The sequence below is a fragment of the Amblyomma maculatum genome, chromosome 3 (assembly GCF_055883805.1).
Source record: "Amblyomma maculatum isolate TAMU_Amacu chromosome 3, ASM5588380v1, whole genome shotgun sequence".
Lineage (NCBI taxonomy): Eukaryota > Metazoa > Arthropoda > Arachnida > Ixodida > Ixodidae > Amblyomma > Amblyomma maculatum.
This window is the reverse complement of record NC_139346.1, coordinates 107445922-107473485: the sequence shown is the minus strand read 5'-3', so window position 1 is coordinate 107473485 and position 27564 is coordinate 107445922. Positions and strand designations below refer to the sequence as shown.

The window sequence follows — 27564 nt, the reverse complement described above, 5'->3', positions numbered from 1 at the left end:
CATTGGCCCTCTGTCGCTACCCTCACCCGGAGTAGGCGCGGCGTTGGCGTTTTATTTCTGTTCAGCGCCCCGCCGGGGTGGTGCAGTGGTAAGACGCCCGACTACTGTCCGGAGTTCCCGGGTTCGAACCCGACCACGGCGGCTGCGTTTCGATGGAGGCGAAACGAAGTGGTGTCCGTGTGCTGTGCGATGTCAGTGCACGTTAAAGATCCCCAGGTGGTCGAAATTACTCCGTAGTCCTCCACTACGGCTCCGCTTTCTCTCTTTCCACTTTCACTCCCATCTTCATCCCTTCCCTTACGGCGCGGTTCAGGTGTCCACATACACAAGTGTGACAGATACTGCGCCTTTCCCTTCCTGTGAACCAATTTCTGTTCAGCCAGAACCCGACGATTTGGCGAAGACGTGCTCTCCGGCGGCAGATACACGCTCCGCTGCTGTTGACGCCGACCAATCGCTCGTGAAAACACTCCATACGGGCCACGCTTGAGCCCTCATTTTTCGCCGGTGAATTTGATAAATGTTTCCGTGGAGCGCATCGCTACTCTTGCGCTCGTCGACTCTGGTCCCGCTGTATCGTATCCCTTATTCGCCAAAATCTCTGCCACTCGTGGAAGAGTGCCACTTCCGCCAAATATACGTCACTTTGAATTCACGTACTTTTCTGATGTCACGAAACGCCATGTGATGCGACGTCGTTTCATAGCGTCAAAGCTCGTAGGGGCCACCATGGAAAGCCTCAATCACTCGACACCGCAGGCGTCTGTGGGGCTTTTACTATAAAATCCTTCGGCCACCTACGCAACGGATACTAAATGACGGGGAGAGGTTGCTTAAAACAAGTTAAAGTGTTATCACAAACGTGGTGACAAAGTATTTGAATTCCTCTTTCATACCAAAACGCCCCTGAGTATTACAAATATCCCGGAGGCAAGTTTGGTCCCATTACCAGCAGGAACCAATTTCCGATAAACTCTACTTGAGCAGCATGTATACATTATTTTCACACTAAGGTCATCATTTCCACCTCAAATATTATTCCCATTACTCCCCCGTCTCATCTCAATGCAGATGGATGTGCAATACGCGGAGGTACCTCGGCTACCTAATTCTGGTAGTTCTCGTTTGTGGGCTTATTGCGGTACGAAAACAGGAAGGCTTGATGCAAAGGACGTGCCGCCAAGGCGCGGGTGGGCAAGGGTAAGCGGCCTGTTTTGCTCTCTTACGAATGCACACCGCATATCCAACGACTTTATACAAACCAGAGCCTAAAAGATGCGTTACTTATCCAAAGCAAGCACTCCCCTGTACTCCTTCAGTTCCTCGCACAGCCTGAAGCAAGATATAAATGCTATAAGAAGGTAATACTACTTTTTTGCATTGTAACTATTGCAAGGATGCCGCATAACTGTACGGAAATTTAATCTGATGTCTCATGATAATGTGAACATTCTGTGAACTTTGACGGAAGCCTTGATCTTCACAAACCTTAACAAAAATCTCACCCTTCCTGCCCCAAAATAGCGTTTCTAGAAAACATATTTTGACGCATATTTACATTAACATTTGCGTGTTGGGACGTCATACGCATCTACTTCTTCAAGGTACATTTCAGGAAGAACCAGATAGAAACAAGGATAACTAACCTAGTTCGCCGTAATCTTTAAGGTATTTTGTGTTAGAGTCCATGTGGGGTTTTCCTTCTGATTCCACGTTTTATAGAATGAATGTTAAAGTAGAGGCGTCAGGGCAAATTTAACGATACTGGAGTTCCTGAGTACATGTGGTTTGCACTTTGCCGGCATTGAATCGCGGCCGCTACAAACGGAATTCTTTCCTGAAAACTAGACCAGACACTGAAGTCATAAGGCCGCTGCTACATGCCGATTATATTGTACATGCAGCTAAGAGTGAGATTTCTGTTACCGTTTAGTACCGTTTTGTTTCGCAAAGCGAAAAGTGTGCTTTTTGTGTGACACAAACGTTTTAAAGATTGACTGAACGATGGCGATGGCCTGTTGTACACGACTACTATGCGTCAGAGTTGCAAATGTTGCAGAGAATAAGTAGCCGATTACAATTAAAACTGCTCCTGCTAAATCATAACTGACTACCGTGGTCAATTACTGCCCCAGAAAAGTAACTGAAGACAACAAAACAGCAGTCGATTACTGTGGGATTAGGTTTCTGCAAATTTATTGACATAACACAAATTCGCGTAAACTGGAATCAACAACTGTGGTTTGGTTGGAAATTAATAAATATGTTGATTTTAAAGAAGTGTTTTCCATATTTGTCGCTGATTTTGCAACGCTGCCCCATTAAGAGACCAAGCGCTACATGAAACACTCTCCTAATCTAATTTTACAAAAGTAATGTTTGTTACATTTTAGGAGCTACATACAGGTCACCTAACGCCTCCGTGGAGCTGCTACAGAATCGCAGAAATATACCGAACGCCATATAAAACTGAATCGTAGGCAAACCTTGACTAGCGAGTTTAGCTTACCAAATGTAGGTGTGGACAGAGTTTTATTATTCTGCTTACACCGTTGAACAAATTAAGCTTGATATTTTTGTTGCCTTTGAAATGCTTCGGTAGTTGAGAATTTTACTAGAGTCACAATGGTTTAGGTTTAATTATTGTTCTTTTAGGCGAAAGCCTTTCTTGGCTCATGGAACGAATTCCGGTGCGCGGGATTTGTGCGTCGGATCTGTGCGCTGATTTGCCACTTGGAAATTACCCTGATGACGTCATTCGAAAAATAAATATCCTTTCTCCACCGGGAATCAAACCTTCGTCCCTCGGATCCCCAGCCGAGCGCTTTAACCAACTGCGCCAAGCCCGGAATCGTTAAAAGCACATCATAATTCTCCTTCTCTACCGTAACGATGATAACAGCGATGACAATGACGCTGCGATCAGGGATAATGGCAGTGATGACAGTAGCAAAGATAATGACGGTGCATTTGTTTGATTATAATAACAACAGCAAATGTGGTGCACCGTCTGCAACAGCAACGTTCCTGTTTTCGCATTTCTGCAGTGTAGATTCCACAATGCTCTCGGATTTTTTTTTTATTGTATATGTGTGTGTGCGAAAAAGAAAACAGTAAATGCTGATCACATAGCTTTTGTACTCACATTGATTGATGTTGCCGAAATTCCGCCGTTTACTTTCCTAATTTCTTCTCGCCCTCATTATGAATAACATATTGTTGCGCTTGAAATTCATTATAATCAGTCTAGATATTCCAGTGGCAATGCGAGCGGATTATGCTTATTTTTCGAAGGCTTGTCTTTTGCCGCATTGAGCGCTTTGTTGCACAAATTGTAATAAAGGTTTCAGAAAATTTCCCGAGGGTTGCAAGAGAGGCATTACGCTTATAACGAAAACAAAAATAATGAAATATAAAAATAAAAATACTGCTTCCAAACATCGATAAAAATCACAAAAACTAAATCAGCAGTTTGCCCACGAGTTCAGCTCATCTACCCTCATTCATTAACACATGTCTAGAAAAGTTATAGACCCACATGACTGCAGCCTCACAATCACACGATACATTTAAAGTAAATAAAATGTGCATTGTTTCCAACGATCATTTCAGATCGTTCTTTAGGAAACACTGTGACGGCTCTCATCCTTCCTTTTCGAAGAATTCATCCTGAAATCAAGATGTTGGGATTTTCGAGGCAAGTGCTCTTAGTTTATTATGGAAGCTTGACTCGCAAAATATACCGGGCCAGATGACATTCCCAACACTTTTATGAAACTTCATGCAGGGTTGTACTACAAGTATTTATGCATTCTTTAACTTGTCGTTAGGCGAAAGCTCATTACCGGATGACCAGAGAACGGTCCAAAGTAATCAAAATTATGAAACAGTAGGGAGAACATATATTCTTAAATACCTTCCGTTATCATTATGCCCTCCAGAATACAAAGTATAAGAATGCATTATTCATAAATATGCAGCAGATTTTCTTGAAGAAAACAACTTTCGAACTAATGCACAGCACCTTTAGTCAAGGCGTTTCCCCTGTCCATCAGCTGCTACATACTAATTTTTTAGACGTAAGAAATGAAGAAAAGCAAGCTAACCCTGCATTTAGAGACTTTTAAAAAGTATTTCATAAAGTGTCGCATAACAAACTTTTCTTTTTTTTAGCAAAATAGGTAATGAACTAAACAAATGCAAAAACCATGATCAGTTTGTAATTGTAATTATTCTTTCCCTCCAGTCCTGCTGATTCCGGTGTTCCCAGGTGTATGTTCTTGGGCTGTTCGTTTCCTTTATTTTCAAACTCTTCCCTTTCACCTTTTGAACTCCCGAATGTATACAAGTGACGGTCGCGACCGCCGAAGAGTCGCCGAAGTGTCTTGCTTTCTGGGCTTGATTCTCTGGCCGTTTGCGTGATCAATATTGTAAACATTGTTGTTGTACTTCGCCTCGTTTTTATCATTCACGGGAAATAAATGGCACTTAAGGCCTGGTTATCGAACCCACTTCAAGCAATATTCAAAGAATGGCTTAGAAGATGTGGTAGAACGACCTACAAAATTCATCCCCATCTCATAATAGTATTGTGCTCTCATACCGCTAAAGTTACAGCCACGTCTGTGTTTCTGCTTGCAATCGCACTGAAGATGTTTTTTTGTTTAACATGCTATTTCATTTGCCCTTACAGGAACCATACATGTGCGCTGCCTAACAACGTAGATTCCGTTCCATACATGGTCCTCATCACGCTTCGCGTCTGCATGACCGTACTGTAGTCTGCCAACTATTTTCATTTTTGATCAGAAACTGACTGGAACAATCCCTTCAGCTTGCATGGCTGTTACAACCTGCCCGTCACCATGTGTGATTGCGGAATTAACATCGCTTCGTGGGCTAGTTAGTGCACACTTGAATTAGGCAAAAAAATTGCGCCAACATTGCACACCATAAGAAAGGAGACGATACATTGGCGCCTAATTCAAATGATCGCTGAAAACGCCTGTATTTTGAAAACCACTTCCCTAACGTAACACTCCAAAATGTTTCGTTGTACGGGTTTAACATCCCAAAGCGATTCCCGCTATAACGCCCGCCGTTTTGAGGTCACCAGAAGTTTCGACTACCTGGAGTTCTTTAATGAGCAGTTACATCGCACAGCATACGGGCGCCTTTCTTTCGCCTCCATCGTAAACCGGCCTCCCATACCGGGATTCGAACCTCACCAGTAGTCGAGAGCCCTAACCACGGCCATACCATGGCGGGGTTCAGCAGTTTAGCGTCGTAATCACTGAGCCAGGAAGGGACCGTTATAAAGAAAACATTTCATATGACGTGAAAAAAGCTCAGACGGTCTCAGTATTGTGTGGGTGAGCTACACAATTGACATTAAGGCGAAAACCTTTACAAGTCAATGGAACAAAATCTCGTACGCGAGATATGTCATATTCCGTAAGATTCCGCGAGATGTGTTTGTCTATAGTTCCCGACATCTACAACCCCGCACTTGAAAGCGCACCAAGGAACGCCACGCGGCAGGAGCGATGGTGCACCCTCCAAACGTACACTTGCCGGAGAAAGTGTGACAGACACTGCGCCTTTCCTTTCCTGTAAACCAAGCGAAACGAAGTAGCGTCCGTGTGCTGTGTGATGTCCGCGCACGTTAAAGATCCCCAGGTGGTCGAAATTACTCCGTAGCCCTCCACTACGGCTCCTCTTTCTCTCTTTACACTTTCACTTCCACTTCTTCCCTTCCTTTATGACGCGGTTCAGGTGCCCACAGAGCAAGTTTGACAGATACTGCGCCTTTCTATTCCTGTGAACCAATTATTATTATTATTATTATTATTATTAGCACGGAAACGGACGCCAATAAAAGGCCAAAAATGCAAGGTAAATGATAGGAGAGGAAGGGTAGCCTTTCGCCATTCTCCTTTTAAGAGACATTTAAGAGACCCTCCATTTTTTAATGCGAAAGCCTTTAATGCCTCCTTGTTGTCAGCAGGAGCTGTCGGCAGAGGGTGCCACACTTGCGAGGAAGGTAGTTAAAAACACGTAAAAAAAAGAGCACTGCAGAATCTGCATTGGAGTAATGCGAAAGCACGGATGCTGCTGCTGGTTGCTTCTGGTTGCTTCTAGTTGCTTTATTAACTTCTTGTTCGGCCATTTTAGTCTTTGGTACTTATATATAGCGCGCCAATCCCTTCATGTGTCCTTTTTTGGCTTTTCTTCCGGTTGTGTGACATCAAATCCTCCACGTCACATTAATTCACTTCTTGTTTATTCATTTTGGTCATTGGTACTTTCAAATTGCGCGTCAGTTCCTTACTATGCCCTCTTTCGGCTCTCCTTCCGGTAGCGTGAGTCTCATTCCTGACGTGACCTTAATTGACTTATTTAATTAACTATTTTGGTATTTGACGCATTCAAATGGTGCGCCAAGCCATTCGCTAATGAAACCATTTTCGCCTTTACTTTTTCATTTTTGCCTCTAATTAATTACCTAATAAACTTATTGGCCTAATTATTTTTCGCACACATTACGTCACCCTCTATAGATATACATCACTCATTAACCTCTCCGACTTTTCAATTACTCATAACTACTGCAGACTTAATATGGCGTGTTCTGCCTCTAATTCATTACCGAATGAGTTTATTGACTTATTTCGGACACAACATTACGTCACCCTCTATCGATTGACACCACTCATTAACCTCTGCCACGTCTCAGTTACAACTGCTGCGGACAACGTTTACACTTTTTGCCTGCAATTATTTGTCTAATTAATGTATTGGCCTAATTATTCTTTCTGCAGTAACATTACGCCAGCCTCTATCGACTGACACCACTCGTTAACTCCTACCTCAATTACTGGCAACTGCTGCGGGCACAATTTTGCGGACGCGGCCTGCGGACAGCGTCTGCGGACACGGTCTGCTACAGAAATCTGTGAACATAGCGAAGTAACGCTTTCGCGTTAATAAACCTTGTCACACTGGGTTCCCAAGTGAGTGCTTTATCAACTGCTACACGCCCCGGATCATACAGAAGTTTTTCCAGTGCTTCCATACCTAGGATTATTTTACTACACATCTATCACCGCTAAAGCGGCGTCATACGCCAGTATATAGGCTTCGCGCAATAATGAGCAGCATAATGATTACTTTAAATTATTTGAACTCCAAAAGTTAGGTAGAATAATAATAATAATAATAATCAATCAATCTTTATTTATTTAATGTGCGCAGGAACAACCATGTGGTCTTTGTGCTGCAGCACAAATAAAAAAAAAGAAACAAAAATGAAAAAGCACAAACATGTTTACACACACAGAGAGAACACAAAAAAAATAAATAAATAATACATGAAATGAAACAGACGAAAAGTATCACGGAAAGTAAGCAAACAATGAGTAGCATCACTTATATACACAGTGAGAGAATTTTTTAGCACACCAGGAAATAAAGAAAAAAAAAAAGAACGGTAGATAGAAGAGAAAAAAACAACAACAAATAACTGACATTGATTATAGTAATATAGAAATATACATAAAATAAACAACCCTTCAAGGCGCAACAAGTGCATGGTACTTAAAACACAGGCTAGAAATACAGAATAATACAATAAAGAAGTAAAATTGAACAAGGGGCAGTAAGATTCGAATATAAAGTTTAAAGTTGAAATATAAGTAAGAAACGGATAAAAAGTAGTTCACGATACAGACAGCATTGAACAGGAGAAAAAGCAAAAAGTGAAGTAAATACAATTTAAGGCTAGAAAGTGGGAGTTTTAAGTGATAAAGTACTATTTAGAATACAACGCTACGAACATCCAATGTAAATGAACAGAGCGAGTTTTGGAAGATGTCAAGGTGAGGACAAAAAGTGTTAAACAACCACTGCATCCTGTCTAGAGGGGAGTGGGAATGAAGAGGAGAAACCTGAAATGGTCTGAATTCCCTCATGCTCTTTCGCGGAACGCGCAGTAGGATGTACTCTAAGAGCTGAGGGCACATAATGTGGCCATGAAGGAGTTTGTACAGAAATATGATATCAAGTCTGATACGACGGCAGTGAAGGGAAGGAAGATTCAGTTGGGCGCTCCTGGTGGAGCGAGAGGGGGAAGTTGCGCAAGGAAAGCGATAATGAAATATCCGTAAAAATTTTTTTTGTACTCTGTCAACCTTGTCCAAGTTCGATTTGCAAGTGCCATTCCAAACAACCGACGCATACTCCAAGACCGGCAGGCATATGGACAGGTACAGTTTTAGGAACGGAAGTGGAGTGTGGAACTCTCTCGAAAGTCTGCAAACGAATCCGAGTGTGCGCATAGCCCGCTGAGCAATGCGGTTAGTGTGAGAGGAGAAGCTGAGGGTGCGGTCAAAAAGTACACCAAGGTCATTAATTTCATCAACCCTATCCAACAGCACAGAATTCACAGAATAATGGTAGAGAAAGCTATGTGTTTTACGAGTAAAGGACACAGCCCTAGTTTTGGAAGAATTGAGGGTAAGTCGATTCATCGCACACCAATCAGAAAAAGCAGATATGTCCGATTGCAACAACACGCAATCTTGAAAAGAATGTATTACCTTGAATATTTTTATATCATCAGCATAAAGAAGAAACGAGGAGTTCTTTATCGCCGAGGAAACATCATTAATAAAAACGGAGAAGAGAAGCGGGCCTAGTACTGAACCTTGAGGAACTCCACTCGTTGCAGGGTAAACGAAAGAAGTCTGTCCATTGACACTGACAAAGCAGAAGCGATCAAGGAGATAGTTGCGTAGGAGGGCTACGAGTGAGACTTCAACGCCAGTGAGTAGAAGTTTTTCAAGAAGTAGTGAGTGAGTAACAACGTCGAAAGCTTTGCTCATATCACAGTACACAGTGTCAACCTGACCCCTCTGAAGGACTGCTGCAGAGGCATACGTCATAAACGTGACTAGGTTGGTAGAAGTAGAGCGGCCCGACATGAAGCCATGTTGATTCGGTACTATGATATGTTTGAGATGGAAGGAAAGTACGCTGTGCAAAGCTAATTCGAAAAGCTTAGAGGTTGCACATAGAAGAGAAATCGGACGATAATTGGAAACATCAGATTTGTTTCCAGACTTGAAGACAGGAAACACGCGTGCCATTTTCCACACGCGAGGAAAGGCAGCATTTTTTAAACAGTTATTATATATGGCAGTCAGTACTGGTACGAAGATATAACTGAAGGCTTTTATTATGGCAGCTGGAATGCCATCAGGTCCAGGAGACAAAGATGGTCTCAGACGCTTAAGACTCTCAGTTATCAACTCCTCGTCAAAGAGAATGGAATTAGATAGTGCACCAGAAGGGAGGCAAACGGAATCACAATGTGGATGTTTGTAAACGGAGGAAAAATGTTGTGCAAAACTGTCGGCAACATCCCGAATTTCCGAACCCTGAGAGTCAACTAAGCTGATACTTAAATCTGATTTAATGGAACGCTTGCGAACGTAACGCCAGAACTGACTAGGACGATTTGAGGCATTCCTCTCTAAAGACTCAAGATAGGAGTCGTAGTCCCGCTTGTATAAGCGTTTGCAAAGAGAACGCACACGGCGAAACTCATCTGCCCAATTGTGAAACCCAGGGCGTTTCGCTTTACGATGGGCCCGTTCCTTGAGCTTTAACGCCGTTATTAGTTCCCTTGAAAACCAGGAAGGGAACTTCCTACGCGTAGGAGTATGCAAAGGTATGTACCGACGCATACCATCAAGAACTATTTCTGTAAAGCGACTGACTTGTCCATCTGAATCATTAATGTCATTTAAAAGGGACCAGTCGACGGAAGAGAAGAAATTGAAAAGACCGACATAATCACCACGTGCATATGCGAAACGGGGCGAATTCCCCACCCGATCTGAATTAGTAGAAGGTGATGCAGAGAGAGCAGTAGTAACTAGAAGCGGAGGGTGAAATTTGTCACAGCGAGTCAGCGGTATGTCTGAACTCGAGACTCGAACACTTTCAAAATTCGATAGACAGATGTCAAGAATATTACCGCAACAGTTTGCAATGAAATTGTGTTGCTGCAAAGAGTTAAAGGCTATAAAATCAAGTAGAGCGTTACACTTACTTAATACGTAATGATTGTTGTGAGAAGAAATAAGTGAGTTCCAGTTGATACCAGGAGTATTAAAATCACCTAAAATAAGAAGTTTGTGTTTGCTATGACGGGTTATAACATGTTCGATTGAGAGCAGAACATCATCATAGGCTGAAGGAGGTAGATTCGGAGGAATGTAGAAAGCTGCAAGTAAAAGTTTTTCATATCGATTTAAAGTGAGCTCGAGCCACACACATTCTTCAACAGTTTCCAGATCGGAACGTCGAACACACTTCACAAAACTGTCAATAGCAATGAGCACTCCACCTCCTCTTGATTTGGGACCTGTTTCAGGGCGGTCGCTACGAAAAACAGAGTAATTATTTGGAAAGAAATCATTGGAAGGAATATCACTTGACAGCTAGCCAGGTTTCGGTAACCACAACAGCGGTATAACAAGAGGACAAGACGCTAGAAAAAAATTCCGATCCCTTAGTCCGAAGACCTCGGGCGTTTTGATAATAGATATCCAAATTAGGGGCCACTGCAATTTTGCGTCAGTTCAGAGGGATGAAGCATATCGTCGTAAAGCTTCCCACGAAAGTCCTTGTATATGCAGCCCATCGGCCACATCGAAGGCTCAACAAGCTTACTGTAGGATTCTTCATCAATTTCAATATGGAAGGACGAGTAGGAGTCGTACCTTGTTTTCAGCTGCCGGCAGGAAATGGGAGTAATATTCACTGATTTTAGATGGTTGGTAAGGTCTACCGATGTAGTATCGGGACTGAGTTTAGAGACGAAAATAGTCTTCGGACGCTTCTTTTGGTAAATGGCAACGTTCAGGACAGATGAGCTCGATGCGCCAGTAATGGCTCGACTTCGGTGCTTCTTCATCGCACTGGGTAAGTCAACCGCACGGCGAGGAGCAGAGGCAGAAGATGAACAGGTAATATCTCCAGGAGTCATCCCTCGATGAAGAGCGGCGGAGTAGTCCACCGATGGCTGCTCCTCACGGGTAGGATTTCCCACGGAGACAACGAGAGGACGCTCGACGAGAGGACGCTCACACTGCGAAGCAGCGCACCGCACAAGCTCCTGGCGTAGGCCGTGAACATCGGCACGTAGAGAGGCGATAACCTCGGCTTGTTGTACGAAAGCCCGCGAGTTCTCTACACGAAGGCGCTCGTTCTCTTCCCGTAGCTGGGCAACCTCATCGCTCAGAAAAGAGATTCCCTCAAGCGCGTCGAGGAGGAGAGCCCGTAGCGAGGCAAACTCACCGCCATGTTCGTCGGTCGCGGCTGAAGGGGGAAAACCGGTCGGGTGGCTGGGCAGGAGCGGGGCACCAGGGACTCTAGCACCACCGTCGCTAAGCCTAACACCGTCAGACGACGACGACGCACACAAATTACACAAGAATGGCCGAGAGCCGGACTTCAGAAGTTGCAGCTCGTCATCCGCCCAGGTGACGCACTTCGTGTGAACACGTTTCGCACAGTCGGCACATCGTAAAAACTGCTGCTTGCCAAAAAACGGGCGGGAGCACAGCGCACATGCGTCCTTACTGGGCGCCATCTTGGAAGAAAAAGAAAATAATAATAATAATAATAATAAATTGGCTCACAGGAAGGGAAAGGCGCAGTATCTGTCACACATGTTTCTGTAGACACCTGAACCGCGCGGTAAGGGAAGGGAGTGTGGTAGACGTAGCCGGTATAACAAGCAAAACTGTTTATACATCAGGTAATGGCGCCCGTTTTCGCCCTGCTTGGCGCGGTCCCCCCATGGCCGGGGACTCCCGGCGGTCCGCCTGGCTAGCTTGCCGCTTCGGGCGCTGTCGTCAGTGGCGCCCACAACACCCCCCTTTCTTGAAAGGTTTGATCTCACAGGTCCACGCGTCCTGGTCGCTTACAAACACGTCCACTTCTTGTGGTGCTCGTGTCCTGCAACGGTTGCAGGTGTCTTGCCGTACGTCTTGCTTGTCCTCTGTCGGTTTGTACAACGTAGGACCTTGGTACTGATGTTGGCTATGTTACCACGCCGTGTGATGCAGCTCCAGCGAGGATGCGCACCGCTGTGCCTGGTGGTAAGCGCTCTCGGCTCCGTACTTGTGCCGAGTGTCGTATGATCGTTTTGCACGAGCTCTGTACGCTTCATTATTTTGTCTGAATTCGCTGTCGTCCCACTTCGGGACTAGCAGCTTCGAAGTGGTTGGTACTGTGGTGTTCAGATGACGACCCATTAAGAGTTCTCCTGGTGAAAACCCTTCCACGCTGAGTGTGGCCCTGTAGGCAAGCAGCGCTTCGTGTATGTTGGAAGACTTCCTCAAAAGCTGCTTTGCTGTCTGCACAGCCCTCTCAGCCATACCGTTGCTCTGCGGGTAGTAAGGGCTTGAGGTTGTGTGTGAGGCTCCCCAGTGCTGCACTAGTTTATTGAACTCTGTGGAACTGAACTGCGGCCCGTTGTCTGTGCGTATTGTCCGTGGAACACCGTACCGTGCAAACATTGGCTCCAAGAATAGGGCTATGTTTTTTATAGCTGTCCTCGGCAGCTGTTCTAGCTCGAAAAATTGGTAGTAGTAGTCTACTACTACAACATACTCTTTCCCCTCCAGCGTGAAGAGATCCATGCCGACTGTGTCACAAGGGTGTGCTGGCAATGGGATTAGAAGCAGGGGTTCTGTTTCTGGCTTTCTGTGCTCTCTGCAAGTTGGACACTTTTCCACGTAGTCTTCAATTTGCTTGCCTATGCCTGGCCACCATATGCATTCTCTTTCCCTCGCTCGGCACCTCGTTGTGCCCAAGTGGCCTGCATGGAGGTTTTCCAGAACCTCTACTCTGATGTCTGGCGGGATGATTATTCTGTCGCCTTTGAATAGCAGACCATCAACGAGCGAAATCTCACTAGCCAACTCGACGTACCTTTTCAGGTCAGGTGACAGCCCATGCACAGTTGGCCATGATGTAGTGCAGAAGGTAGCCAAACTGGAAAGTGTTTTGTCTGACTGGATGCTTGCCCTGATTCTGTCCAGCATTTGGTTTGAAGCAGGGAGCTGTTCAAGTGCTAATTGTTCAAACTCGCGCACTGCACTCTCGAGAGTTCTTTCTTTGTCTGCTGGTTTCCCAGATGGCTTCCGGGACAGAAGGTCAGCTGTGTACAGCTTTTTGCCGGGAGTGTGGGACATGGTGTAGTCGTACTCCAAAAGGCGCATCCTAAAACGTTGAATGCGAGGACTCAGCTCGTCAAGTCGTTTAGTCGTCAGCAGAGGTATTAACGGCTTATGGTCGGTTTTCACGTAAAAGGTTGACCCCGGCAGGTATTTGCGGAAATGTTCGCAAGCCCATGTGATTGCCAGTACCTCTTTTTCGATTTGGGAATATCTTTGTTCTGTATGCATAAGGGAGCGTGACGCATATGCCACAGGTAGGAGATTTTCGTGCGACTGCTGAAGAAGTACAGCATCGTCCTGCTTAAAGCTTGCTTGAGTTTGTCAAAACTCTGCTGCTGAGCTGGGCCCCAGTGCCAGTCGGCGTCTTGGTGGAGCAAGTCTCTGAGAGGCTTCGTAATGTCTGCTAGCTCTGGAAGAAATATCGCTAGGTGGTTTGCAGAGCCCAACAAAGACCTGACTTCTGACACATCACATGGTGGGCCGAGCTGGACTATGACCCTGACCTTTTCCGGGTCGGCGCTGACGGTCCTGTTGAGTTTACGACGTGTCCTAAGAATGTTACTTCTGTTTGTCGAAAGGAGTACTTGTTGATGTTGGGGGTAACACCTGCATCTTCCAGCTTCCTCAGCACCAGCAGTAGGTTGGTGTAGTGTTCCTCAGTTGTCTTTCCTGAGACAATGATGTCATCTTGTAGACAACTCACACCATCTAGTCCTTCGAGCACACGGAGCATTTCTCGTTGGTAGAACTCTGGCGCTGTGGAGATTCCGAAGGGAAGCCTCAGGAACGGGAACCTGCCAACTGGTGTGATGAAGGTTGTGTATTCGCGAGAGTCCTTGGACAGTGGCACCTGCCAGTACCCTGCTCGTGCACCTAGGCGGCTGAAAACAGTTGCACCTGCTAATTTTGCAAGACACTCGTCCACCGTAGGCATCAGCACACGTCCGCGTATTATTTGGTGGTTGTGTTGACCATAGTCCACGCCGATGCGCAGCTCTGTTTTTTTTTCGTGCGACAACCATTGGAAAACACCACTCGATTGCTCGCTCGATCTTCTGGATGACTTCCAAGTCTTCCATCCTTTCTAGTTCTTTCTTCACAAGTGGAAGCAGTGGAAGAGGCACGCGCCTAGGATAAATGACTGCGTATGGCTCTGCATCCTTTTTGACTTTGATGCGGTACTCAGTCCTCATGACTCCATGCCCAGACGTTAGCTGTGGGTATGACGTCAAGAAGTTGGGGACATCAGTTGATTGAGCGAGGGTTTCGCCTAGTTCAAGAGGGCGCTGTAGAATCCCAAGTGATTCTATAGCTGGTCGACTGAGCAGCGGTTCTTTTAATCCTTTGATGATGAAGACTGCTTCTTGGTCTTCAGTGTTGCGTCAGGTGACTGTTGCATCGATGTAGCCAACAGTGGATATCGCTGTCTGGCATGGGCCTATCAACATATGTTGCGTTGACTTGATGGGACCCATGACGGTTCTGTCGTACTGGTCGTTAGCGATTGCAGTCAATCCTCGCCGGTGTCGACCTTGAAGGTAAAAGGCAAGTTGTTCACGATAGCAGTAATCCGCCACGGCGTGTTCACTCCCACTTTGATTTCGCCTAGATATAGCTCTTCTAGATACTCGAGGTCTCGTCCTTCGGCTTAGACATGCAGACGCGGGCGTAGTGGCCTTTTTTCCCACACTGGTTGCACGTCTTGTCTATCGCGGGACACTATGTCCTCGTGTGGTCACGCACACCACCACACCACTTGCAGCGTTCGTCTCCCGTCTTGTGTGTACGTTGAGGGCGCGACTTGAAAGGCACCTTCGCTTCGTTCCGGCGAGTTTTGACGTTTGTCTGGCCGCGAACTTCTCCCATGTCGACAGCTGGCTGTTCGATGGAGCGAATTTCCTTGTGCTGAAGTTTCACGCTCTCTGAATTGCAGGCAGCTGTGATTGCTTTTTCTAGAGTGAGTTCTGCGTCAAGCTGCAGGCTCTCGCTGAGTTTTACGTTTCGCAAGCCGACCACGAGCCTGTCCCGAATCAGTTCGTCCTTGAGAGTTCCGTTATCGCATTTTTCGGCCATCTTGAACAGTTCAGTCGCAAATGCGTCGACGTTTTCATACTGCTCTTGTTTCCGAGAGTTAAATCGCGCTCTCTCATAGATGACATTCTTTCGAGGTAGGAAATGCTTTTCAAAAGCACTCACCACGGAGAAGTATGATGCCATCTGTTCGTCTGTCAGTTTCAAAGCGGCGAGCACGTCCTCCACTTCTTCGCCCATGGCGTAGAGCAATGTGTTGATTTGCATCGTCTCGTCCTGTCCTGTCAGACCTGAGATGAGTCGGTAGCGTTCTCACCTGCGGTGCCATCGTGTCCAATCTTCGGGCTTGCGGAAATCTAGCTTTGTCGGCAGTTCCACGGCGAGCGTGTTGAACGTCATTCTCGGAGTGCCGCTCGCGCGCTCTTCGTTCGCGCTGCGATTGTCTGGCATGACGCTGCGGCCGCTTACGTTGGGCTCGCTGTCCTTCTGGGTGTCACACTGCGTTGGTTATCCCGCCGCTGCCACCATGTGGTAGACGTAGCCGGTATAACAAGCAAAACTGTTTATTTATACATCAGGTAATGGCGCCCGTTTTCGCCCTGCTTGGCGCGGTCCCCCATGCCGGGGTCTCCCGGCGGTCCGCCTGGTTAGCTTGCCGCTTGTGGCGCTGCCGTCAGTGGCGCCCACAACAGAGAGGACGGTGAGAGTTAAAGTGGAAAGAGAGGAAGAGGAGCCGTAGTGGAGGGCTACGGAGTAATTTTGACCACTGGGGATCTTTAACGTGCGCTGACATTGCACAGCACACGGATGCCTCTTCGTTTCCCCTCCATCGAAACGCAGCCGCCGGTGTCGGGTTCGAACCCGGGTACTCAGGTGAAGTACTTCGCCCCGCCGGGGTGGACTACTGTGCCGGTGTACCCGGGTTCGAACCCGACCTTGGCGGCTGCGTTTCGACGAAGGCAAAAGGAAGAGCCGTCCGTGTGCTGTGCGATATCAGCGCTTGTTAAAGATCCCCAGGTGGTCGAAATTACTCCGTAGCCCTCCACTACGGCTCCTCTTTCTCTCTTTCCACTTTCACTCCCACTTTCCTCCCTTCCCTTACGGCGTGGTTGAGGTGTCCACAGAAAACAAGTGAGACAGTTACCGCGCCTTTCCCTTCCTATAAATCAATCGAACCCGGATACTCCGGCACAGTATCCGGACTATTGCATTTCGAGCAGGTGTTTGTCCGTAGGTGAATATGATATTCTGTCGGAAATTGAAATTAGAGGGAGCAATCCAAACATCCCGCTATTTTATTTTTTGTACACTTTTGACGTACGTCACCGTCCAAAGCTGTCAAACGACGTTTTCTCTGTAATTTTTTTTGGAAACCTAGTTACCTTAAAATACTAATCTTATCTATTAAACATGTCTAGTAAAAATTCGAACTTCATCACCAGAAATGATCCACAGCTTATATTTTATTTCCAGACATTCTTTTAATAGTCTTAAAGGTTCAAAGAAACTTCAGAGCAAAAAAAAAAAAAAGCGCTAATTGCGCTTTCCATCGCTCTTCTAACCGTAGACGACGGGCTACCGCGGCCGAAACATAGAACCTGTTACTGATTCTCAAATGTAACAAGATCGAAAAACGTAAACTTTGGCCCATGTCGTCCTTTCATTTAAATTTAGTTTTTTTTCCTTTGATTTTATATTAAATGCATCCATCCCGACCAGACCAGCCTTATTGCATCTTTAGTTAGTAGAAGTATTGTTATCAGGGAGAGAAATAGAAAACATATTTTCTACATGCCTCAAGACTCGGGAATGCCCAGGAACAATGTCACCAAAACCAAGTGTCGTGTCAGCGTTTTTCTAAGGTTAGCCAGGTAAGCCGCATTGGTAAAGTGTTCTTGCAGAAGGAGGAATTGAAAGGCATCGGTGCAACTGGAGAGTAAATGTAGAGATGGAAGAAAGGGGCTAGAAAATGGAGAGGAAACGTGGAATGAGCTGATAGTGTATTAGTTATTTGGTTACTATAATGGCGGCTTAGGCGTTACAGATAAGAGTGGTAAGTAGTTACACAAAAATCGGTGTATTAAGGAGAGCGTTTAACATAGACGATGATGAAGCGCTGATTTAATGCTTTAAGCTCAGGAATGGAGAAGGTGCCGGGGGTCAGATGGATGAAGCCTTGAGTTAGTATTTAGGTGCGTAAAGCGTCTTTCTTTGTTAGGGCAAGGGCATTATTGCTTACTGTAATGCAAACTGCGGAATAAAAAGAGCGGTTAGATTTTTTTATTAATGTTTTGTGCTTGTTAGCCGGAAGGGCAGCACATGCTTACCCTGCCGTAATTGGAGTTCGCTGACATCTCTTCTTTAAAATCCAGAATCCTCCTTTACTGCGATGGCGTGGAGGTGACGTTCGAAGGCGCAGATGCGAAGAAATTCCAGGGAACAACGAAAGGCCGCATCTACCTCACCACACATAGGGTGAGTGACACATATGTATTTCTGCGGACGTTAAAGAGGCAGGTGTTCATTGTTTAAAGCTTATGTAAACTTAAATTTAGACGAAATACTATTGTCGGCGTGGAGAGGGCTAAAGGTTACTCACATGATAATTTGACTAGGCCCTAGATGCCTTGCAATCATTCAGCCACAGTTTGGGCGTAATGCAAATAAATTGTGACTGAAAAATACACAATTTCAATCCAAAACTGCAAGGTTTTTAACATAGAATTGGATAATTATGTAAAGAACTCTTTGGTTACAAAACAATCTAAGTGATAATAATGACATATAAGGTTAGTTACTAAAGTGAAAATAAAGATGTCCAAAGAAGTAGTAGATGATCTTCTAAGCAACAACAAATATGCGGACATTAATGTGCCTAAAGAGGCGAGTTATTTTACTCATAATTAGAAAGAAAATCTTCGCTTGTTTTGAGAGAGCAGGCCAGGAAAAATAGGTTTCATGACATCAATTGAGTCAGGATATATTTTCAGCAGGATAGGAATTTTTAAAGTGAATAATTGCACTCCGTATTTTGTTTTGCATTTATTTTTACCAAAACTAATTTACTAATCATGGCTCATATAACTTGACGAATACCCGTCAGGGTACCCGTTATATTCGACAAGGCTCAATTGAAAGTAGGTGCCGAAACACCTAGATAAACCTACCAAGGGATAGCGGGAAAGTCCGGAATAATACGGATATCGCTCTGCTCCCCTGCGATCATTTCATACCTGTCTTGGAGCTTCCCGCGCTACAATGAAAGTGATTAAGGCTCTTTTCGCGATACCGGGCATGAACAAACAAAGAGGGCAAGGTGTTTTCGCGCGCTGCAATTAAGTGATGAGGCCGCATGCTGATGGTTGATGAAAACAGCAAATAAATGTCCGCGGCATTATCGTCCTCATGCAAGCGTGGTGCTATAGCTTCTACTTTGAACTTACGTTGTCTTTGCTACAACAGGTTCGTGCTGCTGTCAACTTTGTTACTTAACTATCATCATGTACCGGCCCAAATAAGAGCTAAAAGTAGTGAAAAAAAAAGAGCACTGCAGAATCTGCTTTGGAGTAATGCGAAAACACGGATGCTGCTGTTGGTTGCTTCTGGTTGCTTAATTCACTTCTTGTTTACCCATTTGAGTACTGTTAAATTGTGCGCCAATCCGTTCGTATGCCCTTTTTTGGCCCGTCTTCAGGTTGCGTGACGTCACATCTTTGACGTCACCCTAACTGACTGATTTAATTAACTATTTTAGTATTTGATATATTCAAATGTAGCGCCAAGCCATTCACCAATAGAAACCATTTTCGCCTTGACTTTTGAATTTTTTGCTGTAATGAATTACCTAATTACCAGTTTGGCCTGAATATTTTTTCGCTTACAACAGTACGTCACCCTCTATCGATTGACACCCCTCATTAACCTCTACGACTTCTGAATTACTTATAGCTGCTGCGGGCACAATTTTGCGTGTTCTGCCTCAACATAATTACCTAATTACCTTATTGGCCTAATTAATATTTCGGACACAACATTACGTCACCCTCTATCGACTGACACCAATCATTAACTTCTACCACTTCTCAATTACTTGCAACTGCTGCGGACTTTTACATTCTTTGCCTGTAAATATTTACCTAATTAACTTATTGGTCCAATTATTTTTTCTGCAGCAACATTACGCCACCCTCTATCGATTGACACCACTCATTAACGTCTACCACTTCAATTACTTGCAACTGCTGCGGACACGATTTTGCGGACGCGGCCTGCGGACACGGTCTGCGGACAGAAATCTGTGAACATAGCAAAGTAATGCTGTCACATTATAAATAAATAAAAACGGATGTGTAAAATAGGTGATTCTGTATGGTGTATGCTGCTGACTCAACTAATTCTGGACGCAGGTCTTTGCTGGTGTATACTTACGGTTCTCATCAAAATAATTTAGTTTTCTGCCACTGAAAAGGCAACGTGTGAGGAACGACAGCATTTGGCCAGGCGCGAAGTGTTCACAGAAAGCAAGCACGTTCGCTCATACTGATGCAATGCAAGACATGTGGAATGAAGTTTTTGTCGTGTGTGCGTGCAGTGAAAGATATGTTTACCGCCCAAAAATTTAGAATTTATATTGGCATACGACTCGCGCCTACGTGCTCTTCTACGGCAAAAATAAAAATAATATTTTCCGAATTCTATATTACATGATAAGTGCACACAATATTGTCTACTGCTACGGCATGAGGTATTTATGCAGATAACTTGCATGCCCTCAAGTGCGAGACAGAATATCCTTTCTTGAGTGTCTTAGTTTAACTTGGTTCCAAATGTATATTTTATATCTTCGTTTCGCTTACAGGTGGTGTATGTAAACAATGCTAGCAAGGTGTTCCTGCAGTCCTTCAGTTTTCCCTTCTTGAACATCAGTGACATCAAGCTGGAACAGCCATTTTTTGGAGCAAACTACATCCAGGGGAAAGTCACAGCGGAAGCGAATGGTTGGAACACTTTTTTCTTTTCTGTGGTTGCTATTCTTGAACGTGTCATTAGTGCTCTAATTGCCATGTCTACGCACCGACATGGCATATTAAGAAGCTGGATCGAAATATTCGCAGCTTTCACGTACAGTGTCGCCGCCACGCGGCCGCTTCTGGTACCGCACTTGGGGGGATACTTGGAGAACGGTTCGTGCTTCTCCACATTGGTGCTGCGTCCCGCGCTGAACTTGTTGCTTGGAGCTCGGTCGAGCAGCGTTTGTAGTGTGTAACTGCTTTTTGAGTTGGCTTTGGCTCGCAGCTATGATAATAGATTAATAATATAACTTCTATTTTGGTGTGTGGGGCACGCAGTACGATTAGAAAGCATAAAAGCAGTGACTGCTCTATACACCGATGTGTTCTGACTGTGCTGTCAAAGGCGGGATAAACTTGCACATGTTACCTCCAGATTATATGCCCAGGAAGGAGAGGATAACTAGGTTAATTAATATCTCGGTAAGATCAAGACAATTGCTTTACCGTGAAAGACATCGTGATAAATCCCGCTAGACGAAGAAACACTCCCTTAGTGACAGTACGAGCGGCGTAACTGTTTTAGTTATGATGTTATGCATGGGTCTCGTTTTTCGTTGCCGTTCTAGACTCCGAGCACATCCAAATTTCGCAAATAAACAAGTCTGCGACTAAAGCTGTGACGGTTTTCAGTGCGCATTTCTGATAGGAGATGTTTGACAGACATAAGTTGCAAGACATACGTGATGGTAACATTTTTTATAGCCGACCAATTCATGGCCCGCATATGTTTGAGAAATTAAGAACGTTTGTTTTCTACCCGGTTGAGTGAATGCAATGTTTTCAATCGGCAGCTGTCAAATGAACGTTAGATTATGAGCTCGTATTTAACGTTACGGTGCATACACTCGCCGTTCATATGCGGCTTGTTCTCGAAGCCGGAACTCTAGCTGCCTTGCTTGTCAAGTAACTGTTACCAAAAAAAAAATGTTTGTGTCAGCACTGGGTCATCACTTGCGAAAGTCAATCCCTATCAGATGTGCTGAAAAAAAAAACAGGCTGGTTGAAGTGATCACAGTACACCATCATTGTTACCTTGTAGTGATGTTCTCTTGTGCCCAAACTAGGTATAGTAGGTACTTCGATGCGATGGCGTATACTTTGAAGTGAAGGCGGTGGGGGTGGTGAAAACGAAAAAATAAATTAGGTCACGTAGAATTCGGAGTTGGCCGCTCGGCATGCCTGTGCTATGCGCGTGAATGCACAGCGCGACATCTTGAAATGCTACAGTTCGCGACTGCCTGTGACCCCTGAATAAACATTGAAACTTCTATCTATATTCATGTTTATTCTGTCTGCGTCGAACATTTCTCCGTAGCATTAGAGTCGCCTGGAAACCTGTCGTGCTTACCGCACAACACAGTCAGCAGCAGGATGTTTCACATACCTGACCTGCCACCCATACAACGCATGCTCACAAAGGGCTTGTACGCTGACTAAAAATATCGTGCATACCTTCGCACCACAGAAAACTCGCGCGAGTATTTTAATGCAGCTTCAGAAAACGTAGCCCAGCACAACAGGCTTGAACATCGCCTCCTCTAGAAAGATGCCTGCGGCATCGCTCGCTTACCCATTGGAGCCAGAGTGCCTTCAGTTGAGCGTGGTCGTCGAGAGATGGCGCCAGATACGTCCATATATTTGCAAAGGGTGTGTCGAAGCGAACGGCTGTCCGGAAAGCGCATGCGCAAATGCGTGTTGCAGCCGGGCACCGTAAGTATCGCTAAATACCACCTCAAGTGGAAAGGAGAAAAAGGGAGAGGTAAGGGCAGCAGGTTTTCGGCGCATACAGCAGGCATCTTTCTAGAGGAGGCGATGGCTTGAAGCGTGACAGCCGGATCCCCTTAAGGGCAGCCATATTGGATTTCCAGTGGCACCGCCTATAGCCCGTGAAGGTTGCGAATAGGGCTAGTCTAAGTTTTCAATTTTATTGTCGGTGCAGATTAGAGTACCCTATGTGATATACAAGAGCGGCGCCCTCCACTACGACGTGTCTCAGTCTGAGTCGCTTTGGGACGTTAAATCCCATAAGTCAGACCATACTCATAATTTTTTTCTGAACTGCTGCTTTTTCCGCTGGACCTCACAAACGCTTCGTGTCATAATGCTTCATGCATCGAAGGACCCTGGATTCGCACTGGTTTCATGGCTCAGAACTCAAAAAGCGTGAAGGTGCACCCGATAGCTGAAAAGTGCCGTCGACACGAAGGCGATACTCAACGAACTTACGTAAAAGTAAGGCGATATCACACTATCAGACTTCTGTGGAGACCTCAAAAGCGCTGTCTTAAAGGAGGTGTATCCAAAACAGATTTGAGCAGCGATAGGCTTTGACTCCAATTAATTTCACGCCAACGTATTATGTTGGACAGAAGAATGAATATGTATATTTGACAGAAGATTGAAGTTTAAGAATCAACAAAAAATAAGCGAGAGGAGTTCGTGTAAAATAAATCACCAGGTTAAGTTCGCACCATGTGCGGAAGACGTGGTGTATGTCATTGAATTTCTTGCGGAAAGAGGTGTATAGGCCATACCGATAAATCTATTAACACCCGTCTACGCCAACTTATTACGTCTTTGAAAAATGCCCCGTCTTCGGACCTTGCCCTGCACTACAGGGACTACCCTTTAAATATTGATTCAAATTCCCTGATAAGAAACAATGCACACCTCTTTTTAACAACACTAATATAATTTACAGGCATAAGGACCAATTAACCAGGGAGTTATCTGAATCATATCACATCCATAGAAAAGGGGACAGTTGCGTGAGCATGCCATCGGTGCTTCTGCATGATAGTGAAATTGTATATCTGGATTCGCATGATTAGACTGCTGCTTGTTTGGGGGGCGCATGCGTCCTGGTCGTTGAAATAATGTATAAATATTGTGAGTTCTCTACGGATCTTCTTTCATTTGTACATACCATGATCTTCCTCTTCCTCTTGTACATACAATCATCATCATCCCGCGGCGCCGGCTCCAGCGCGCGCTTGAGTTTTCTCCATCAGATTAAACGCCGACACGGCATACCTTGCCTTGCCTTCACAACCTTGCCGTCTGGACGTGACCTTCTTTCACAAGTGGTGGAGGTGCTGTACCGACTGGGTCCGCTGAAGAGGTAGCTAATTTCGTTTTGCAGTCAATTGTATTGCGTCATGGCGCTCCTCGGATGCTTCTAAGCGACCGCGGGACGGCCTTCTTATCGACAGTCGTATCCGAAGTTCTTCGTGCGTCATCCACCCTCCATAAGACAAACTCAAGCTACCATCCCCAGACTAACGGTCTGATTGACCGATTTCATCGCACCCTATCGGATATGATATCCATGTACATCACACCGGATCATCGAAATTAGGATACTGTTCTACCATTCGTCACATTCGCCTATAATACTGCAGTACAGCGGACTACCGGTTACTCCTTATCTTTCCTCGTTTTCGGCCGTCCTCCCACTACAATCCTCGACACTTCCTTCTTCTCTACGCTCGACAACTCCTCATCATTACCAGCCCAGTTCTTATCCCGTGTGGCCAGATGCCGTCATCGTGCCCGCCTCAACACAGAAGCGTGCCAGCAAGACCGCAAGAGTCGCTACGATTCGAAGCATCGCGTGGTCTCTTTTCGTCCTGGTGACGAAGTACTGCTCTATACACCACTGCGCACCCCTGGCCTTAGTGATAAATTTCAGCGCCGCTATCTTGGTCCCTACAAGGTCATCAACCTAACTTCCCCAGTAACCTACCAAGTCACACCTGTTGATCCCCCAGCCGACCGACGCCACCGGGGAACTGAAATTGTTCATGTATCTCGCTTGAAGCCGTTTGTGAGCCGCGGTACATCGGTTGGTTAGGAGCGGCCAGGCTGGCCACTTCCGACCCCCCGGGCAGATTGTGTGAGCCCTCCACGGATCTCCTTTCATTTGTACATACCATGATCTTCTTCTTCCTCTTGTACACACCATCATCATCGTCCCGTGGCGCCGGCTCCGGCGCGCGCTTGGGTTTTCTCCATCAGATTAAACGCTGACATGGCATACCTTGTCTTGCCTTCACGACCTTGCCGTCTGGACCTGGTCTTCTTTCACAATATCACCTCCGAGGTCTTTTCATTAAACCTTCAGTTGTAAGTCAGCGCTTGTACGTTATTCGCTTCCTCTGTTTTTCTCAAGTCGCGGCGCTGTTTTTTGATTTCGCAATGCACCAACTAGCTCAGATTTCCGTTCTTCTGTGTTGCTTTTATACGCGAGCGGGACGATCATATTTTAGCCACTGAGTGACAACCCACTATACTTATTTTCTTGTTAGATAACGGTTAGACATAGTTCAGTGCATGCTAAGTCCATCAACTCTTGACCTACCATAAGAATACCTTAGGTACTACAATATACTGTGAAAGAAGGCTATGTCGAGACGGCAAGGGTCGGGACGGCAAGGCCAGTGATGCCTTGTCTAGCGTTTTAATCCGATCACGAACCCAAGCGCGCCGGAGCCGCGGGACGATGATGATGGTATGTACAAATGAAAGAAGAAGATCATGGCGTGTACAAATGAAAGAAGATCCATGGAAGGCTCGCACATTCTGCCCGGGGGGTCGGAAGCGGCCAGCCTGGTCGCTCCTAACTAACCGATGCACCGCGTCGCACAAACGGTTTCAAGCGAGAAACATGAATATTTCAGTTCCACGTTGGCATCGATCGGCTGGGGGATACACAGGCTCGACTTTGTAGTTCACTGCGGAAGGTTTGCTAATCACCTCGTAGGGACCAAGATAGTGGTGGTGGAATTTGCCTCCCCACAATGTCCTATTCTTCATTATCACGGAATTTCTTCGCCCTTTTGCTTTACGTGATTGCTCATGCGTTTCAATGTATGCCAATCCTTCGTTTATTCATACCCCTAGATATTTATATTCTGCCACTCTGGGTATTTCATGGCCTTTTATTTTAAACACCTGATCAGTTGAGCCTTTCAAAATCATCAGACCCTACTTAACTGCGCTGAAACTGAAGCCTAGAGCGTCCCCTTCGTCTCCGCAATACTTAATTAGAGTTTGCAATTCTTCCAGAATCTCAGCTAGCAGCACAATATCGCCTGCATACATCAAACCGCGGAGGCGCTGCTCTACCGCCGTTCCGCCTAATCTATATGGCAGGTTAAATCCTAGGTTGTTTTCTTGTATTCTCCGTTCCATATTTATCTTATAAAACATGAACAGCAGCGGAGATAGAGGACAACATTGGCCTAATCTTTGCATACTTTGACATCTTCCGTACTTTTTATCCCTTCTCATGTAATTTCTACTTTGTTATTCCGGTATATTTCCTGTAGGAACTCTGTTATCTCATGACCGATATCTTCTTTTAATATGTTCCACAGGAGTTCCCTGCTTACGTTGTCGTACGCCCCGTATATGTTCAGGAAGGCCAAATACAAAGCTTTATTTTCCGCTCTAGATATTTCGATGCATTGGGTAAGCACGAACAGGCCATCATCTAAGCGCCTACAATTTGTAAAGCCGTTCTGAAGTTCTCCAAGTATCTTGTTACTTTCTGCCCATGCTTGCATCTTTAATTTCACCGCCTGCATGTCCAACCTGTATATAAAAGATGTTATGGTAATCGGCCTGTAGAATATTATGTGCATCCTTTCTCCTTTCCCTTTATAAATCAAATTCATTTTACTCTGACAGCAGCTGTCCGGAATTTGCTTATTCGTTATGACTGTCTCCACAGTTTTTAACAACGTTTCCTTACTTCTTGGACGAAGTTCATTAATGAGCTTGATCGGAATTCATCTATTCCTCTAGATGCGTTTTTAGGAATATTTTTTCTGCCTTTTTCTAGTTTAGATTGGTCAGTTCTAAGCTGCTTTGTATTTTGATATCTTGTGTTGCTTCCTAATTTGCGGAAATTACCCTGTCGTTGCTCGTAAGTGACTCGGCTACAACTGATGTGACGTAGTTCACTGCGTTTTCTTCCTTTAAACAATTTCCCTTGTCATCTTGAATCTGGTCACGCTTTCTTTGATTCTTTTTACTAGCCAGCTTATATGGTCCCAGAATTTTCTTGGTCCGCCTCTAGTGGCATCGTGCATGTCAGCCATCTAGCGATCGGTGGACTGCTTTATTTTACTTTGGACGAGGGCCTGTACATCATGTTTCTTATGTAGATATGATTCCCATTTTTGGTCAATGTCCTCCTGAGAAACCTGTGCTTTCTTAGCCTCTCGGTGTTTCCTTGAAGCTGCCCGTCGTTGTTCAATGGCCTCCCTCACTTCCTTATTCCAGCAGATCCGTGGCTTCCTCTTTCCATTCTAGCGGATTGCTACTTTAACCGCCTTAATTTTTCTCCTTATGAGTAGTCCTATCTATTCATAATCCCAGTCTTCCATGGGGCTTTTCTCTATTGCTTCCTCTATGTCTGCTACTATCTGCCCTATTTGATCGTCGTTTAATTTTGTGTTTACATTTTGTCTACGTTTCATTTCTCTTTTCATCAAGGGCAGACTAATACGTTTATGATCACTTCCCAGACCACACTCCCCTTCTTCGTCTATTTTCATTTTTGTGACCTTGCTGTAAATTCCCTGGGACATTCCCTGCGACTCGCGGAAGGCAAGAAGCGCCAGCCGGCGGCGTTGGAGCGCACTCGTTCCCGCTTGTTCCTCATAGCCGATGGCAGATGGGTGACGTCATATCCTTGATATCACCCTAATTGAGTGACATAACTATTTTAGTCCTTGTTACTTTTGAATTGCGCGTCAATCGATGCATCCGTCACTCGCGGAATCCCGCTATCATTCTCACGGTAGACAAACGGAAGTATGAACAGCGTTTCACGACCCGGGGCGTGGCGCAGTGGTATTGGCCTCGAGATCGAGCAGAGTCGCCACCTTGCGGCTCAGCGGCGAAACCTACTCAGTGTGGATGCGTTTTCGCGTCGCGTGCCAGCCCGCAGTGATTTACGCGCGCGCATGCGGCGTGTACAAGAGTGTTTTTGTTTGTTTCGCGGTTCCTGTGAGCTTTTGCTTATCTATAGACTCTTGAAAAATAAATATGAACAGTCTATAACCCCACGCTTCATTAAAAAAATATATACTTGTCCGTATCGAGCATGTCATGCTTGGATAAGGACATCATTCATCGCGGTTTTCGGCGCTTGAGATCCTTTGACATGCAATGTCTCAAACGAAGTGGTACTGTCGTTA

At 45.3% G+C, this 27564-nt stretch overlaps 1 protein-coding gene across 1 annotated transcript in view; it reads left to right on the top strand.

The window, feature by feature from the left end:
- LOC146195499 (WW domain-binding protein 2-like) overlaps window positions 1–27564 on the top strand; it is a 66931-nt gene that overhangs the window by 11647 nt on the left and 27720 nt on the right. Inside the window, exons 2-3 of the mRNA XM_084596821.1 lie at window positions 17657–17759; window positions 20143–20281. Of these exons, the coding sequence (XP_084452947.1) occupies window positions 17657–17759; window positions 20143–20281 (242 nt within the window). The remainder of the gene's footprint in view (window positions 1–17656; window positions 17760–20142; window positions 20282–27564) is intronic.